Source organism: Trametes versicolor, assembly GCF_000271585.1.
Source record: "Trametes versicolor FP-101664 SS1 unplaced genomic scaffold TRAVEscaffold_1, whole genome shotgun sequence".
Taxonomy (NCBI): Eukaryota; Fungi; Basidiomycota; class Agaricomycetes; order Polyporales; family Polyporaceae; genus Trametes; species Trametes versicolor.
In genome coordinates, this window is record NW_007360321.1 from 1746310 (window position 1) to 1762456 (window position 16147).

At 55.8% G+C, this 16147-nt stretch overlaps 6 protein-coding genes across 6 annotated transcripts; 5 read left to right on the forward strand and 1 right to left on the reverse strand.

Moving 5' to 3' along the window:
* Positions 1-770: 770 nt before the first annotated feature.
* TRAVEDRAFT_158346 (uncharacterized protein) lies at positions 771-3266 on the forward strand (the record flags this gene model as incomplete). Its single annotated transcript, XM_008034606.1, has 10 exons — positions 771-961; positions 1015-1117; positions 1182-1232; positions 1286-1374; positions 1449-1533; positions 1586-1603; positions 1654-1705; positions 1768-1977; positions 2040-2832; positions 2893-3266. The coding sequence occupies 10 exons, from the start codon at positions 771-773 to the stop codon at positions 3110-3112; spliced, it is 1812 nt and encodes a 603-aa protein (XP_008032797.1). The 3' UTR covers positions 3113-3266.
* Positions 3267-3657: 391 nt separating this feature from the next.
* On the forward strand, positions 3658-5197 carry TRAVEDRAFT_108508 (Mg-dependent DNase; the record flags this gene model as incomplete). Its single annotated transcript, XM_008034607.1, has 8 exons — positions 3658-3727; positions 3882-3938; positions 4012-4281; positions 4344-4394; positions 4457-4641; positions 4706-4728; positions 4789-4871; positions 4926-5197. 8 exons carry the CDS (start codon positions 3658-3660, stop codon positions 5195-5197), a joined length of 1011 nt encoding a protein of 336 aa, XP_008032798.1.
* A 69-nt stretch (positions 5198-5266) lies between these two features.
* TRAVEDRAFT_111229 (uncharacterized protein) lies at positions 5267-7099 on the reverse strand (the record flags this gene model as incomplete). Its single annotated transcript, XM_008034608.1, has 3 exons — positions 5267-6781; positions 6839-6970; positions 7025-7099. 3 exons carry the CDS (start codon positions 7097-7099, stop codon positions 5267-5269), a joined length of 1722 nt encoding a protein of 573 aa, XP_008032799.1.
* Positions 7100-7406: 307 nt separating this feature from the next.
* TRAVEDRAFT_61940 (glycosyltransferase family 21 protein) lies at positions 7407-9068 on the forward strand. The gene is made up of 3 exons (XM_008034267.1): positions 7407-7612; positions 7659-7912; positions 7970-9068. Exons 1-3 carry the CDS (start codon positions 7506-7508, stop codon positions 8989-8991), a joined length of 1383 nt encoding a protein of 460 aa, XP_008032458.1. The 5' UTR covers positions 7407-7505; the 3' UTR covers positions 8992-9068.
* Positions 9069-10505: 1437 nt separating this feature from the next.
* TRAVEDRAFT_41684 (uncharacterized protein) lies at positions 10506-12697 on the forward strand (the record flags this gene model as incomplete). Its single annotated transcript, XM_008033941.1, has 21 exons — positions 10506-10563; positions 10616-10634; positions 10695-10773; positions 10843-10856; positions 10931-11029; positions 11083-11092; positions 11159-11179; positions 11241-11266; positions 11326-11351; positions 11406-11440; positions 11500-11524; positions 11585-11596; positions 11666-11681; positions 11744-11783; positions 11852-11952; positions 12008-12067; positions 12121-12148; positions 12217-12274; positions 12322-12458; positions 12517-12559; positions 12669-12697. The coding sequence occupies 21 exons, from the start codon at positions 10506-10508 to the stop codon at positions 12695-12697; spliced, it is 936 nt and encodes a 311-aa protein (XP_008032132.1).
* Positions 12698-13888: 1191 nt separating this feature from the next.
* On the forward strand, positions 13889-15962 carry TRAVEDRAFT_41685 (uncharacterized protein; the record flags this gene model as incomplete). The annotated part of the gene is made up of 17 exons (XM_008033942.1): positions 13889-13959; positions 14308-14406; positions 14468-14477; positions 14531-14551; positions 14615-14640; positions 14702-14727; positions 14783-14817; positions 14868-14892; positions 14953-14964; positions 15040-15055; positions 15109-15148; positions 15210-15310; positions 15367-15426; positions 15488-15515; positions 15572-15629; positions 15692-15822; positions 15891-15962. 17 exons carry the CDS (start codon positions 13889-13891, stop codon positions 15960-15962), a joined length of 831 nt encoding a protein of 276 aa, XP_008032133.1.
* Between the last annotated feature and the right edge of the window lie 185 nt (positions 15963-16147).

Consider the following 16147-nt stretch of genomic DNA (forward strand, 5'->3'; position numbering starts at 1 on the left):
AGCAGTAGCAGCTGTGGCTGAATCTGGGGACTGCCATATGCAGGACATTATATCGAGTGCTAATCCAAGTCACCACCGGTCCCGCGGCATCTCTCGGGCGCGCACCTGGTCAAGGTTATTCACCGCGACGATACGAGGCTGGAACTGCTTCATGTGCGCTCGTCTGACACCTCGAAGGTGCCGCGGCTGGAGTCTTGTGAGACTGATCACAGGTCGTCGAGGAAACACGGCTCCCGGGCACTCCGTCTCGACTCCCAGTCTGTCGAAAACATATCAGCCGTGCCTCCATCGACCGTCCAGCTGCCTCATGTTGACGTGCGTCTCTAGCTCTCCGGGTCAAACTCTCCTCGTCTTCCGGCCGCAGCGCCAGCGATCCCTCACCGTCGACCCTGACATTCAGCCCCCGCGTAACGTGCTCCCCGACAGGACCCGTTGCGTAAACAATCACTTTGTGGCGATGAGTGTGTGTATGAACACCCAGGCACATCGCCGCGCGGGGAAATAGGCGAAGATGGGAATCGGGCGGAGGGCGGGGCGAGAAGAGAGTTGCCGATAGGCGGGCGCCATGGCGGCATGGACGGTGGGGGGAGAGGTCCGAGGCCGGGGTCGGGGCGAAGCACACCCAGGGCCTCCTGCCGCTCGCAATAATCAATATTCGATTATCCCTTCCTTCCGAATCCTCTCGGGGCCAGTCCCAGCCCTCCCCATGTCTCCTTCCTTCTCTCCTCCTCTCTCCCAACCCATGTCCATCCCCTCCCCCGCTCCTACCCATGGGACCCCCACATCCGCACTCCACGCGCCATACCAGCACCCGCCTCAGCTGCAGCTCCTCCACCGCCTCACACCGCACTCCTCGCGGCAAGGAACACCAGTTCATATACACGAACGGCTCCAAGCTTCACGCTTACGACAGAGACAAGGCGCCCTACCCGTCCTCCTTCGACCGCGACGTCCTCGAGCTGTACGTGCACTCGCGCAGCCGTGCGGCGAGCCCCGAGCTGAACGATTCACTAGACAATGCCTGGACAACGCTATGATCGTCGCGTCCAAGGGCTTCGCGTCCTTCATTGACTTCAAGGATAAGCCGCCGAAACGGTGTCTCGACATCGGCACGGGCGTACGTCCGCTCACTGCGCTCAGCCACCGCATGCTCCTCTGATCTAACGCCGCCTGTCTATCAGCTCGGCCTCTGGGTGCTCTCATCGGCGAGAACATGGCCGGAGTCCACGTTTGTGAGTTCTCCTACCGCTCTGTGAGCGCGAGAGTTGCTTGACGCGGTTCCCAGGTCGGGCTGGACATGGTCAATATTCAGCCACCACTGCAAGTGCTTGAGCCTGAGACGGCCGATCGCGTAGAATGGGTGCATACAAACATGTACGTCACCGCTGCGTCGCCTATGTCCCCGGGCGTCTACGATTAGAATTAATCCATAACTCCTCGCCCAACAGCCTGAGGAACAAGTTGCCGTTCGACGACGACGAGTTCGACCATGTGCACATGCAATGCGTGGCCCTTGGCATCCCCGAAAATAAGGTCAGCGAACAATGTTGCTCAATTGATCCGGGGTGCTGAACCCTTGCTACAGTGGCACAGTGTCTTCGAAGTGAGTTGAGATCATTACCGCCCGAGCCGTCGACTCACCCCGCAGCGCAGGAGATTCGTAGGGTCATGAAGCCGGGGGCCACTATAGAGTTACTGGAAGAAGGTATATGCACCCACCCAGAACTGCCCAGGCGTCTCGTTACACGCGGCTCACACACCGCCCAGATGCGATATTCCCCATCCTGCCACGATGGTACACAAACCCGCTCCGCGCGCATGCGCGTGGCCCGTCGACCATATACCCCGGCGCTGCCCAACAGCCGTCATCATACCCCTCATCGTTTGATACCTCGGAGCTCGCACACGAGCACGAGCTCCTGGAGACCCTCTACCACGACGTCTGGTCCAATAGATTCATCAATCCCACGCCCAGCTGTGAGTATTCCCCTGTACTGACAGCGCGGCCTCCGACTAATATATTTCGCCTCGTCCCATAGCATGTATTCCAGGCTACTTCGGCGCCTTCTTCGACCGGGTACTAGCCCCGCCCGTTCTGAACTTCTTCACCCCGCCCCTCGCACCATTCGCACCTTTACCCGGAGTCGTTAATGGCGGCTCAACCCACACACTCCTTCGCGCAAGCAGCAGCAACGGCTCGTCCGACTTCTCGCGCGAAAGCATGTCCAGCCTGCTGACCCCACTGAACACGGAGAACATGCCCGACCCGTCGCTCACGCACTCGCCCACCTCCACGCAGCCGACGTCCGCGGGGAGCGCGAAGAGCTCGCTCTCGCCCGCACCCTCGCTGAGTTCGCTCCGCCAAGAACAACGCACGAACGCCCCCACGCCCAACACCGAACACAGCAACGGCAGCACGACAAACGGGCGTGCGCCGCCCGTGCGGCGTGACTCCGGTGCGGGCTCGATACAGACGACGGACTCGCACGACTCCGGATCCGCAGGTACGGGCTCAGGCTCGGGCGCGAAGGTGGGCCGGCGGCCGTCGGTGCTGCTGTCGTCCGCGGCGGAGAGCACGTCGCTCGGGGGCGCGCACGCGATCGACCTCATCCCCACAGACAGCCTCGAGGACCAGGAGGAGCAATCGCGCTTCATGCACCTGTACCGCGCGGTCACGTTCGTGCTGTCGACGAAGGAGGCGATGTGGGAGGAGCTCGCCGCGCGCGTAGCTGCGCGAGATCCCGAGTTGCAGAGGTTTGGGTGGCGGGAGGAGGACTACACGCCGCATGCGAGCAGGGCGCGGTTCGAGACCGCCGTGGACCAGTACCAGAGGTGGGTCGTGCTTTGTGTGTCTGTGACGAGTGCGTTTTGCTGACGGTGTGCCGGCTACAGCGACATGCGCGGCCGAATATCGCTCTGGCACTCGCTCGTGAAGAACGGGTGGGAGCTCCCGCCACGCGACCCACTCGGGAAGACGGAGATCGTAGAGGAGATGCGCCTGCGCGAGGACATCCTCGCGGCGCAGCGCCTTGCGCTCGCGGACACGAGCGAGCCGGACGTGCCCTGCCGGAAGGTGCGCCTCATCGTCGGGATCAAGGACTCTAATTCGTGACATGGGACTTGGAACTCGGGGGCGCATGGGTTGTGCTGTATGCTATATGGACACGGACTCGACTCGACCGGGCGGCGCGCGGCGTAGCTATGCACATATGGCGGAAATCAATTATTCATATGTATACCAGACATCGTACACGACCACATAGACTGTATAACACGTTCTTGTTTTTTGCATTGAGCATCCATGAGGGAAGCTATGAAGATTCGAGGGCGATGGTAGTTTGGACTGGGGGGATCGTCCAGGTCGTATGTTGAACGTTGACCCTTTAAGTTGACTTCAAGGAAGTCAGTGATCTATGACCTTCGCCTATCCACTCGAGAACCGCGAACGTAAGTACTTGTCTACGCGACTGTCTGACTCATGGCACCGGGTGCGTAAGTATGTCCCGGCTCGGATTTTTTGCCAGTAGGAGGCGCCTTCAACAAGAACTGCCGCAGCTAAGCATAAGTACCATCCGTCGTTCATCGTGGTTCCTTCCAAACCACCAGCATCATAACTTTCAAGCTCCCACAAAGACCTTGAGCGATATCAAACAAGACATGCCAGTTACCGTTGTCGCTGCAAAGCCAGCTGCCCAGGAGGTGCATCCGGAGAAGTACAGATTCATTGGTGCGCCACCAGATTCGTTTGCGATTATTTGCAGTTCAGTAGCTCATGGTGTATGGCGACTACTCTGTGATGCTCCAGATATTGGAGGTACTATAGCGGCTCCTCTGTTAAAGGCGGCCTCCCAGCGCATCGGCTGATCAGGATGTCTTGTCAGTAAACTTGACCGATCCCGTCTTTCGAGGCTGCCACCATGGCAAACGCAAACATGACGGTGCGCACCGGCCTCGGGCCCATTGCACCACTCACAAAAAAAACCACCGTTCATACGCAAACATCACGCACAGATGACATGGACGCCATGCTCGAGCGCGCGCGCGCCGCAGGCGTCAAGTCGATGATCCTCACCGGGGGCAGCCTGCACGAGTCCCGCGAGGCGATCGAGCTCGCGCGCCAGCTCGGGTTCTACGCGACCGCGGGCTGCCACCCGACGCGCTCCGCGCAGTTCGACCAGTTCCGCGGCGGGCCCGCGAAGTACCTCGAGGAGCTCGACAAGCTCATCGCGGAGAACCTGACGGGGAGGGGACGCGTCGTCGCGGTGGGCGAGTGCGGCTTGGGTGGGCTTCTGAATCTTTGCACTCGATTGATAGAGTGGGATTAACGTGTGTGGGGCCCGCAGATTATGACCGCACGCACTTCGCGCCGAAAGACGTTCAGCGGCGACACTTCCGTGAGGACCCTCTGTTGCCAATCATTGGCGGTTCTCCGCCGCTCACCACGGGGTATCGACAGGTTCTCAGCTGTCGTTGGCGAAGAAGTACCATCTGCCGCTGTTCCTGCACTCGCGCGCAGCACACAAGGACTTCGTGCAGATCCTTCGCGAGGAAGGGTATGAGAAGGATGGCGGTAAGGCGGCCGGCGGGAAGGGCGGCGTCGTACACAGCTTCACGGGCACCGCGGAGGAGGCCGCAGAATTGGTGAGCACATATGTCGATCGCATTATGGGCGAGTGCTCACCTTTTCTTTTTTCATCCCCTACAGATGGACATGGGCTTTCATGTAAGGTACGCAAAACTCTGACCGGCCGCTAATCGGCGGGGAGCTGATGACACCTGTTATTCCAGCGTGAACGGATGTAGTCTCAAGACCGCGGAAAATCTCACCGCCACGAAGTCGATCCGACCGGACAAGATCATGCTAGAGACCGGTGCGCCGCCTGGCATACGCCGCATAAATCTCCCACTGACACACATACCTCCAGATGCGCCATGGTGCTCTATGACATCGACACATGCGTCCAAGGCTTACCTCACGTCTTTGCCTCCCGCGCTCAATGCCTTGTACTTCCCCCCAGCGACGAAGCCCGAGGCCTTCGTATACGGCCGCCCTGTGAAAGGGCGCAACGAGCCCGGAGCGATAGGCGGTGTCGCCTGGGTTGTGTACAAGCTTGCTGAGGGCGCGTCGTTCGAGCAGGTTACGGAAAAGGCATGGAAGAACACGGTCGAAGTGTTCGGCTTGACAGAGCTACAGTAGGCATGAGTATCGTTGGTATGGTACATACACCTTCTGCTCCCTCGAAGCCCGGGTTGAGCAGCGTAGGGTTCATCGTCGCCACTTGGCAGTCTTCCGAGTGAGGTACACGCAACTGACGGACGGGACGGCCGCTCGTAGCCAAGGGAGCTTGTCCGCATCCATGTCCGGGCAGCCGTCAATTACGAGCGACTCTAGTCTCCGTACTGGCGGCCATGCGTCCTTTGTTTCTATCGACGTTTCATCCGGAGGAGGGGGTTGCGCCTCTGGAAGGCGCAGCTTCACCAACGCAATGACGGGCCAGGCCACCACGTCTGGACAGTGTGATATGTCAAGTTTGCGGAGGTTGGGACAGCGGACGCGGCGCACGATGGCGTGGTTCTCCGTAGGGCCGGTGACCTCTATGAGGGTGCCTAGGGCCTTTAGAACGGGGAGGGCCACGTCGCAAACGTGCGTGAGCTCCAGCGTCTCGAGCGCGAGCGCGACGGGGAGTACGTCGAGGAGAGCCTGCACGTTCAATGCCGAGCGTTGGATGGAGAGCGTGGTCAGAGTGGCGGCGGGGCCGGCCGCGAGCCAGCTAAGGCAGCCGTCGAGACGTTGGCGATGCTGCAAGATGCGGAGAGAGGCGAGGGAAGGGGCGATGAGACGTGGAAGGATGACGTTCGCGAGCTGGTCGGTGTCCTCGATACGGATGTCTACGAGGCTCGGCACGGTGATGATGGCAGGGAGTTCCTCCCTGTCTCCAGGCTCGTTCGTAAAATTCAAGGAGACGGGGTCGAAGGCAGTGAGATCTAGCCGGGCGAGTTTTGGGTTACGTGAGAGGAGCCAAAGCAAGTCGTCCCAGGAGCCGTGAGAGGGGCAGTTTGAGAGTGAGAGGGATTCTAATTGTAACAGACGGCATGCGAGAGCGTAGTAGTCCGTGATGAGAACGTTGGTGAGTTCTAGTACGCGCCAATTGTATTCGGGCACATCCACCAGATTCAGGAAGTCCATGGAAGGCGCGTGCAGAACGACTTGGTGAAGGGAGGCAAGGACAAGGGGCGTCACGTTAGGCAAATTTTTAAGCACCCGGGTCAAAGCTTGGGCGTCCAATCGGATTGAACGGAGAGTGTCCATCGACACAGAGCGTAGTTCCTCGAATGTGGGTATGAAGTCCGTGAATGTGTCTAGTACGGCCAACTCGTGTATCCGGCCTCGCGAGCGTTCCCGCCAGAACTTCACTTTGCGTTTAGGATGTCGGTTGCCTAGGACAAGCGTTGACCAGAAGGACGGTGTGTCTAGGATGGTGTGGCGCCAGTTCTGGCAGACCTGTGCGAGCGTAACGACATACGCGTGATTATCTTCGAGGACCATAGAGAACATGGCCGCCGCGATCTCCACGGGTAGCTTGCCAAAGTGATACGTCCTCTTGGATATCGCCTTTGCTACAGCAGCCTGGGATGTGGCAATCTCTTCCTGCAGGAGGACCATTTCGTCTCGTCGGCGATCGAGGTTTGGGGGCATGCGCTCGAGCGCGAGCTCTACCATGCGAGTAGCAGCCTCGTATTTGCGCGCTTGGCAAAATACACGGGCGGACCGCGCATAGCCCTGCACAGGCAGCACTTTTTCAGAGTAGCGATGACGAGTGAAGTAAGGCAGACAAACCTGCCACCTGTCGGGTTGTAGGTCTATGACTGCCTTCGCATCACGCAACGCGTCCTTGAGCTTGTCTAGCTTTTGGTACGCAGCCGCGCGAGAGTCGTATATCTTGAACTTGTCACCTCCAAGTTCCAAAACCTGAGATTTTGACATTCACAACATTGCATCGGGTGAGAGTGAAACACTGCTCACTTCGGAGAAGCAGTCGACTGCGTCCTGATATTGGCCATCGCGAAATAACTTCACTCCACGAGCGAACGTAGCCATCGTATGTCCCAGCTGACAGACAGTGGCAAAGCAGCACACAGACAGAGTACTCTTGAGAAGATGCCAGTCAGAGTACGAGTTGGACGGTGACTAGAGCGACCTAGTGGGAGGATGAGGTCAGGAGCGCGCAGCTTGAGACGCGGACGCGACTGGACGCGTACTGTCACATGGCGTCACAGTGTGATGATCTGTGACCGACTGTATAAGGCCGCGGGATTGATCGCGACTTGGGTGGGCGTCTAAGTGCTCGGGGTGGCCTCGGATCCGCCGCGCGCTCGCCGACGCCGTCGAGCTCTTCTCCTCCTTCCCTGACGTTAGCCATAGTGCTGTCTATCTGGTCTCCGCGGGATCAGGGGATGTTCCAGCCCCTTTTTTAGACTCTATAACTCCCAGCCTTGGTACAAGCATGGTGGAAGCCGAACACCGCGACATCCTCAAGCTCACGTTAGCGTCGGCCAGTCTCATATGGTACGCCTTCCTGTGGAGTCTCGGTGTGCTCGGTTGCCTCGCAGCGTACGTGTTCTGCATATACTAGTGTGGCGCCGCTCACCGCCCCCAGTCGCAAGCGATACAGATTGCGTCCGCGCTCGCCCCTTGCCTCCGCCCCTGCTTCATCTGTCCCTGGTGTATCTATATTACGACCCCTCAAAGGGCTCGACACAAACCTCTACGAGAATCTGGAGTCTACGTTCACCCAAGAATACAACAACTATGAGATATTCTTTTGTGTCGATGACGAGGATGACCAGGCTTTGAGCGTCGTCCGCGACCTAATGACAAAGTACCCCAGTGTAAATGCTCACATTGCCATACGTAAGTCCTGTACCATGTCCGAACTTCCAACTATTTGACTCCATACACGTTTGACAGGAAATGGTGCTACAGTAGGCGTGAACCCAAAGGTCAACAACCTAATGACAGCTTACAATCAAACTGCTCACGACATCCTATGGGTGCTCGACTCTAACGTCATGGTCGATCCCGGCACTCTCGCGCGGTCCGTGGACATCCTAAACCCGCCCCCCGACGCCCCAAATCCTCCCCGCCGCCGCATCGGTGTCGTCCATCACGTACCCTACGCCTGGGTGACGAAGGACTCCTCCGGCTCCCGGGTCGAAGAGGCCTTCCTGAACACCAACCACGCAAAGATGTACATCGCGATCAACACCGTCGCCGTCGACTCCTGCGTCGTCGGCAAGTCCTGCCTCTACCGCAAGTCCGACCTCGACCGCGTCGACGGCTCGCTCAAGCCCGTCCCACACGCGGACGCGGGCGGCTGCCAGCCGGGCGAGCGCGGCCTCGCGGCGTTCGGGCGCTTCCTCGCCGAGGACAACATGATCGCGAGCGCGCTCTGGCACGAGCTCGGCCTGCGCCACGACCTCTCGTGCGACGTCGCGAAGAACGCGGTCGGGAACATGTCTCTCATGGACTACGTCGCGCGCCGTATTCGCTGGGTGCGCGTGCGCAAGCGCATGGTGCTCGCCGCGACCCTCGCGGAGCCGTTCACCGAGTCCGTGCTCGCAGGCGTCCTTGCTGCAATAGGCCTCCGATACCTTACGGGCGTCTCCCCGTGGCTCTTTCTCCCCGTACACTTTCTCGTGTGGCTCTTCGTCGACATGGATGTGTTCGCGTCGCTCGCTAGTCACCCGGTCCCGGCGAACATGCGCTGGCAGTTTCTCGCCGCGTGGGCCGCGCGCGAGCTCATCGCGCTCCCGATCTGGTTCATGGCAATTGTGGGCAGCGAGGTGGAGTGGCGCGGGAAGCGGTACGAGGTTATGGAGAACGGCGAGGTGCGCAGGGTGGGCGAGGGCCAGGGTGGGATCACGGGCTGGTTTTTGCGGTGGGGCAGGAAGACCGCCGACTACTACGAGCCGTTGGAGACGCAAGAATAGATTTCTTGCGACCTCGGGGTCTGCAGCGCTGGCTGTGACGACGCGATGGATGGAGGACATATGAAATTGGTACGTTCCCCGATTATGCCGCTCAGTGCTTACTGCGGTGCTTCGAGGCTGTCGACCAAGCGGCACCCCCAATGGTGCGTTGCGAGGTAACTGTGCAAAATGCGTCGCAATTCGTAGGTGTAAACCCAGGAAGCACTTTGGTCTACAGCAAGCAGCGAAACGATGCGCCACACCAAGAAATACAGTCTCGGGGTCTTTCGAGACTCGACCGTGATCGTTGCCTCTCATGGTGTAACGTACAGCGCAACGCTCCATCGAGCTCCAAGCTACCTCCCCCTCGAGACTATCGCATCTTACCTGGTGGGCGTTCGCTGGCCCGCGAGATTCATGAGCGTAGCTTTTTCGTGAGGACTTAGCGTATCGCTACCTGCTATGAGGGCGACTACCTGCATACCAAAGCGCGGCGGAAGAAGCTCGTCAATTTGCTCTCATCACGTTGCAACGCTGCCGCAGCTCAGTCATAACAGCTTCAACTTGCATTTACTGTTGACATGCGCGTTTAGGTTTGGCCTCTTGAGGCCGCCGCCACAAGATCTCTCGACACAGGCTCCGTCGCACGTTGAGCAAGCGGGGCCTTCGACTGTGGTCGTCTGAGTCGGCACTGTGATCCCCGGTATCTCAATCCTTGTCCATCATCAACGTCCAACACTAACCTTGTTCTTCAGGCTAGGGCGCGCTGCCCGCCCGTTCAGATACCCTTGAACTCAGATTGGTTGCCTTCGGCCACCAAAGGTCCTACGATCATCATCTCCTGAGGGGTACTCGGAGGGCAATCAAACTCATCGTGCCCCGATCTCTACAGCTTCAATGCAAGTCACTGGGCGAAGGTATAAACTCCAGGTCAGCAAGATTTACTGTGCCCATTCCGAAGCTCATGCTAAATATCAACGCTGTTCACCTCTTTTTCTGTCGCATCACAGAACCCTGTCGACTGTGGATGTTGTACTGGACGTCGTCATACGGGCCCTGAAGCACGTTGTTGCCAGCATGCCCGCGGCATCGAAGAGTAATGCTCCTTTGGGACGTCATGCCAACGCATACGACACAATTTGACGCCGTACACCCGTACATCTTAGGCGCATGAAGCCCCGAGACGCGGTTCATAGATATTCAGCCCCTGACGACCAGCGTCCGGGCTTGCTACCGTGACCCACTACTTCATGTTCCATTCATTGATCTTCCGCCCGGACCGCAGTCGTGCTTTGGCACGACATACGTGAGAGCTTCTATGGACCCAGGTACAGCCCTCAACTCAAGAATGAGCCCCAGCGGAAAGTCCTCAACGCGCCACGGGAGTTCAGAAGTCTTCAAGAGGAGCTCTTGTCCCAGGAGATGCACGATATATAAGCATATTGTCTGGTCGAACTTGTGGAAGCAACTTATCCAACCCTCCCCGACGGAACGTCACTTGCGACTCGCTCGCATTTCATTCCGCGGAAATCACCATGTCTTTATCTATAGGCCACTGGACCATTGATGGCTCGTTGGGACCATTGTTCGTCGGTGCGTACCGAACCCTCGTGGAGGAATGCTTTCTAACGGGTCAGTACGATAGGGTTGGTCCTCGCCTCTTGGTAAGCCGACTTGCTATGTGCGATACGACTCAGCAGGCCGGCGGGGCTCACTACTCTCAGCCTGTACGGCGTCACTACCTTTCAGACATATATCTACTTCGCTCACAGCTCTATCGACAAAATGGCGATGAAAATCCTGGTACGTTGTGTCTTGTTGTCTTCAAGTTTCGAATCGACTCATCTAGCCCCATTTCCTCGCACTGCTAAGATATTTCTGCTATGGTACGCATGGTCTCTCGCGTAGTCGATGTCTTGATGAATTGGGACGCGAGGAACTCACTGGTGCGGCTTGCTAGGATCCTTAACACGTTACGTCTTGCGATGGTGTCATACGCGGCGTACACGTATATGGTTACGGACTTCACGAACATATTCGCGATTCTGAAACCAACTTGGTGCGTTGATACACCAATGCTCAGTCTCACAGGAAATTTGACTCGTGCTGTAGGGCTATCTTCGTACGTAGGACGACTATCGACGCCCTCGTTGCCATTATACTTACCAGCGGGCTCACTAACTTCCAGCCTTCCACGGTTGTTACAGTGGTACGGGACATCATTCCATTATTAACGGTCACTCGACTTACGCAGTCTGTGTACTACATAGGGCCTCAATAATGCAGTTGTGCGAGGGTCAGAGATCCTAGGTCTACAGACTCAAAATTGAGTTACTCACTTTCTGCGCAATGCAGAGTCTTCTGCTACAGGGTTTGGCGTCGTGAGCAAACTGCGCTTTGTTTATAATTGGGAATATGCTCATTTTTCGTACTAGTGAGCGGAAGAAATTGGTGGCTCGCGTCAGCGATCGTGAGTGCACCTGATGTTCTTCTACCGTCACCATTACTGAGTGCAAGCTATGCGGTCAGGCTCTTACTATTCTGACAGCGTTTGGTCAGTCTCCGGGGCCTCCACAGGACGTCCTATGAGCTGATTGGGTAGCCTCTACAACAGGTGCAAATACCGGTGAGTGTTAGCATGGCCATAATATGTCTTATTTGCCCAGAGCCATCTGAACCACCTACGTTCCGTCAGCATATGCCGTCATATCGTAGGCACCCTTTCGACCTTTCCGTCTCTCAGGAGATTGTGATACATAATCTTCCCGTGCAGTTCCGGCTTCCAAACCTGGTTCGACCTCCCCAAGGTTTCTGTGAGTGCAAGTAGGCTTATACGGTAATTACGAATCTGCGACTAAGCTCGCTTTGTTTGTCTTTGCAGTGGTTGCTCTCCTTCGCGTTCGCATGCAGCATGGCGGCGGACATTCTCATCTCCGCCTCGCTCTGCATTCTATTGGCGATGCGAAAGACAGGTCATGCGAGGTGTGCTGATCAACGCTTGAGCTAGTCAAGAGATTGATATCGAAGTCTTGCACAGATCGGACGGTATCTTACGGACTCTGATAATATACGCAATAAACAACGCAGTCATCAGCACGTAAGTTTACCACCTAGATATCATGCCAACTCGTGCTAACTTCTGTGGGACAGCGCCTGTGCTCTGGCTTGTCTCATAACAGTGAGCTTTCGTGTTATCGCTTTCGACAGGATGACTTCTGAATGCACGCTCTTGGTCCTTGTTCCTAGTACTTGACTATGCCCGACAATTTCATATTTCTATCTGTGTATCTGATATATCCGGAATGTGAGCTATGACGTTCATGTTTTTATCTACGCTAACACAGTCATTAGTGATCCTGAATGCGCTTCTGGCGACGTTTAACGGGCGGCCTGCTCTCCAGAGGAAGATGAATATGATGACGGTTACGGTTCAACCCGCAGTCTTAGACTCGGCCCAGTCCAGGCGTGACACTCATGCGAAGAGAAAGGTGAGTACTCGTGCCTTTCAAACCCCAGATTTGGTGTGTAACTTAGCTCCCACTTCAGACCAAGGACGTCAACATCACGGAACTCGGAGACCCAGTGGATAGTGCGACTTCTCAGGGAACTGATATAAGCATGGCATCACAGGCAAGTCATCAGTCTGCGCCCGTCATTCAAAAATGTGTTCTCTTACCATGTTTACTGACAATAGATAGCTGAGGTATCGGACAAGGTCTACTACTGACCGCTTGGCGTAATGGAGTGCGTGAAGCAGGTGGAGGCATGCAGGACGCGGGTAGGCTGTTTCCTGTGTTTTCGGACATCACTCTTACGTCCGTCTTCATGGAATTTATTGCTTGTTTTGGATCGAGGGGGGACTCCGAACATCATGGGTCTTTCTCAGCGCATCGCCGCGATGATCTGGAGTCCAATAATCAAGATGAACGCTATCAATATGAGCGTTATCGCTAAAGCTTTTGCACAACAATTTCAAAGTCAAACACAACTGATCATTCTAGCACGTGTGGGTGGGGTCCTGATGCCAGAGCACTGCCGCAGTGAGTCCAGGTCGCTCACAACAGTCTGCGCTTATGCCTGACACCCCCCAGGTTGTACCTCCCGAGGCCTCCACCATGGGCACTTCCGACTCAGTTCGATCACGTAGGTTAGCGCGTGCAGCGCGCTCGCACAAGTTCCCTTGTACGTAGAGATTTCGGGCTTCGATTACTCAGACGCCTCGCCACAATCTCGCGCTGGCAATTCCTTTGGAAATTCTCAAGCTCTTCGAACCGCTGTGTTCACAGCCTTCAACAAGGGAAGCTGTCTTCTCCAGTGGTCGGTAAATTCAGCCATGATGAAGTGCGCCCACGTGAGCATCTTATGTTACATACTATCAATGTTGCTCACCTTTCTCTGCAGAGGTTCTATGCGCCTCCAGAACCCTATCTGTGCCACTCTAGAGGTTCTAAGGCTGGCCGCCGTGATGTGGCCTAGGGGAAAATGTTGCCAACACCCCGGCGGCATCAAAGAACGATGTCCCTCACGGGCGGTCGACGTGAGGCATGCAGCACGAGATGGCGCCGCGCATCCGTGAACGGGGGGGCCCACGAGTACCCGATACCGAGCGTCTCAACACCAGCGGCCTGGCTTCGTGATGAATGATAACAAACACGCACGCGCTCGAAAGCCCCGCCCCGAACGCACTTACGGTTTGGTGCTTCTTAGGTCCGGACTTCTGTGGGCGCAGGTACAGCCCGCTTCGAAAGAGAGATGAAGTGAAAGGAGATTCAGAACCGCCGACCCGCTGTGGACGCCCGAAACTGGAGGCCACACCGTTCCCAGAGCATTTAAGAGGTATAGAGGTGCCGTCCGGTTAATGTGGCTTCCCACAATTGGAAAGCTCTCCCTTCTGGACGTTCTCAACTAACACTCGCCAATGTCTTACCCCGAGCCCGCTGCAATCACCGCCATTCCTTCAATAGATGTTAGTGGCTCGCTCGGGCCGATGTTCGTTGGTGCGTACAAACCCACAGTAAAAGGATACGTTCTGATATAGCTGCGTTACAGGAGTGGTTCTCGCCTCCTGGCAAGTCGCCTTATATGACTCGCCAGCCTAGTGTCAGGGCTCATGAAGATATCCAGCTTGTACGGCGTCACATCGTTCCAGACATACATTTACTTCGTTCGCACTGGCAGCTCCACTGATAAAAAGCTAATGAGATGCATCGTACGCTCAAATATTTTATTACCTTGGGTGTGCTCGGTCTTACCCATACTCGTCAGGTTTTCATGCTTTGGTACGCATATGCCTTAGATGTTCTGATGTTATGACGTTGTTGACATACTACTCGTCAGGGTCCTCAATACGCTCCGCGTGTCCTTGATCACAAATGCGGCATACACGTACATGGTCACGGATTTCATGAATCTAATAGCGATTTTGAAGCCAACCTGGTGCGTAATCACATAGGTGCTCGTCTTCATCGAAAGTCTAACTCGCGTTTCGCGTTTTCAGGGGTATTTTCGTAAGCTGCATCGTTGAACGTGTCGATACAGATCATCTTACTTTCGATCGTAGCCTTCCACCGTTATCACAGTAGTGAGACAACTTGTCGCTATCTCCAGTACGTCGGAGCTTACACTAATTGTTGTTGTACTACAGGGTTTCAACAACGCAGTTGTGCGAGGGTCAGAAGCTCTTCAGCAGGTTAACGAAGATCTACGAAACTCATCATGTACCCCACTACAGCATATTCTGCGTTAGGCTCTGGCGCTGTGAGTGTGGTGCGCATACTGTATACTCGACGACTTACCGGTCTCGTGCTATTAGTGAGCGGTAGAAATTGGTGGCTTGCGTCAGCGATCGTGAGTGCTTGCGATGCTCTCTTCTATCACTACCATTGATCCCTTGCTAGGCACTATTCGTCCTCACGGCACTGGGTTAGTCCTGCCTGAAGCGCAAGGATGTTATTGAAACTGATTGAACGTCCTTTGAAACAGGAGTCAATGTTGGTGAGTGCGATAATAACCGGTGGCCGTTCGGTCGACGTATAGTCATCGCCATCTAACTCCCATTCATCCGTCTAGCATACGCCGTTGTATCGTAGGTATACCCTATTGCAGGGCTTTGAAATGGTGTACTGACCTTCTGCGAAGCCACGGCTTCAAAACCTGGTTCGACCTTCCCAAGTACTCTGTCAGTACAAGCAATTGTCTATGGTGTTTGCGACTAACTCGAGCGAACATTGGCCATGCAGTGGCTGCTCTCCCTCAGCTTGGCATTGAGCATGGTTGCGGACATTCTCATCTCCGCATCGCTCTGCGTTTTGCTTGCGATGCGAAAGACGGGCCACGCAAGGTACGTTTTATTGACACGCTGAAATAGCTTCGCTCACTCAAGTTATGGGTCCGCAGATCGGATAGCATCGTCAAAACTTTGACGATTTATGCGATAAACAACGCGCTCCTGAGCACGTACGTTCATCGCCTGGGCGCTATGTCGGAGTGCCATCTCGTTCTAACTGTCGTGAAACAGCACCTGCGCCTTGGTCTGTCTGGTAACAGTGAGCTTTCGCTTCAAATATTTCGAAGGAAGCGTTTTTCTTACCCTCAACCCTAGTACCTGACCATGCCCGGGAATTTCATCTTCATGGCTTTGTACATGATCTATCCGGAATGTGCGCGATACCTCACCGCTTGTGACGAACAGAAAAGAAGTCCGTGCTCATACATCTTACAGTGATTCTGAACGCACTTCTGGCGACCTTCAACGGGCGGCCCTCTCTCCAGAAGAAGATGATGGCAGTGACGGTTCAACACACCCCCTTCGACACGGAACAGTCCGGGCGTAATGCTCACTCAAAGAGAGAGGTGCGTACGCGCGTTAACGCGGTCATATCGTGTACTGAATGATGTCGTTGCGCTTCAGCCAAATCTAGGTGTCAATGTCGTGGAACTTGGACCGCTGGATACTAGAGGTTCAGCTGCTCAATAAACAGACATATGGGTAGACGTATAGGTCGACTCTTAGACAAGGTCCTTTATCTCCCTCTGAGAGTGACGATCGAGATGCAGATATATACAGGTAGAGGCACGCGGAATGCTGTTTACTGTTGGTTTCTTGTTTTCGTAGCATCGGGTTTCGTATGTAATTATCTACTGTGATCGGATTGCACTCCAAACCAGTCCAATGCAC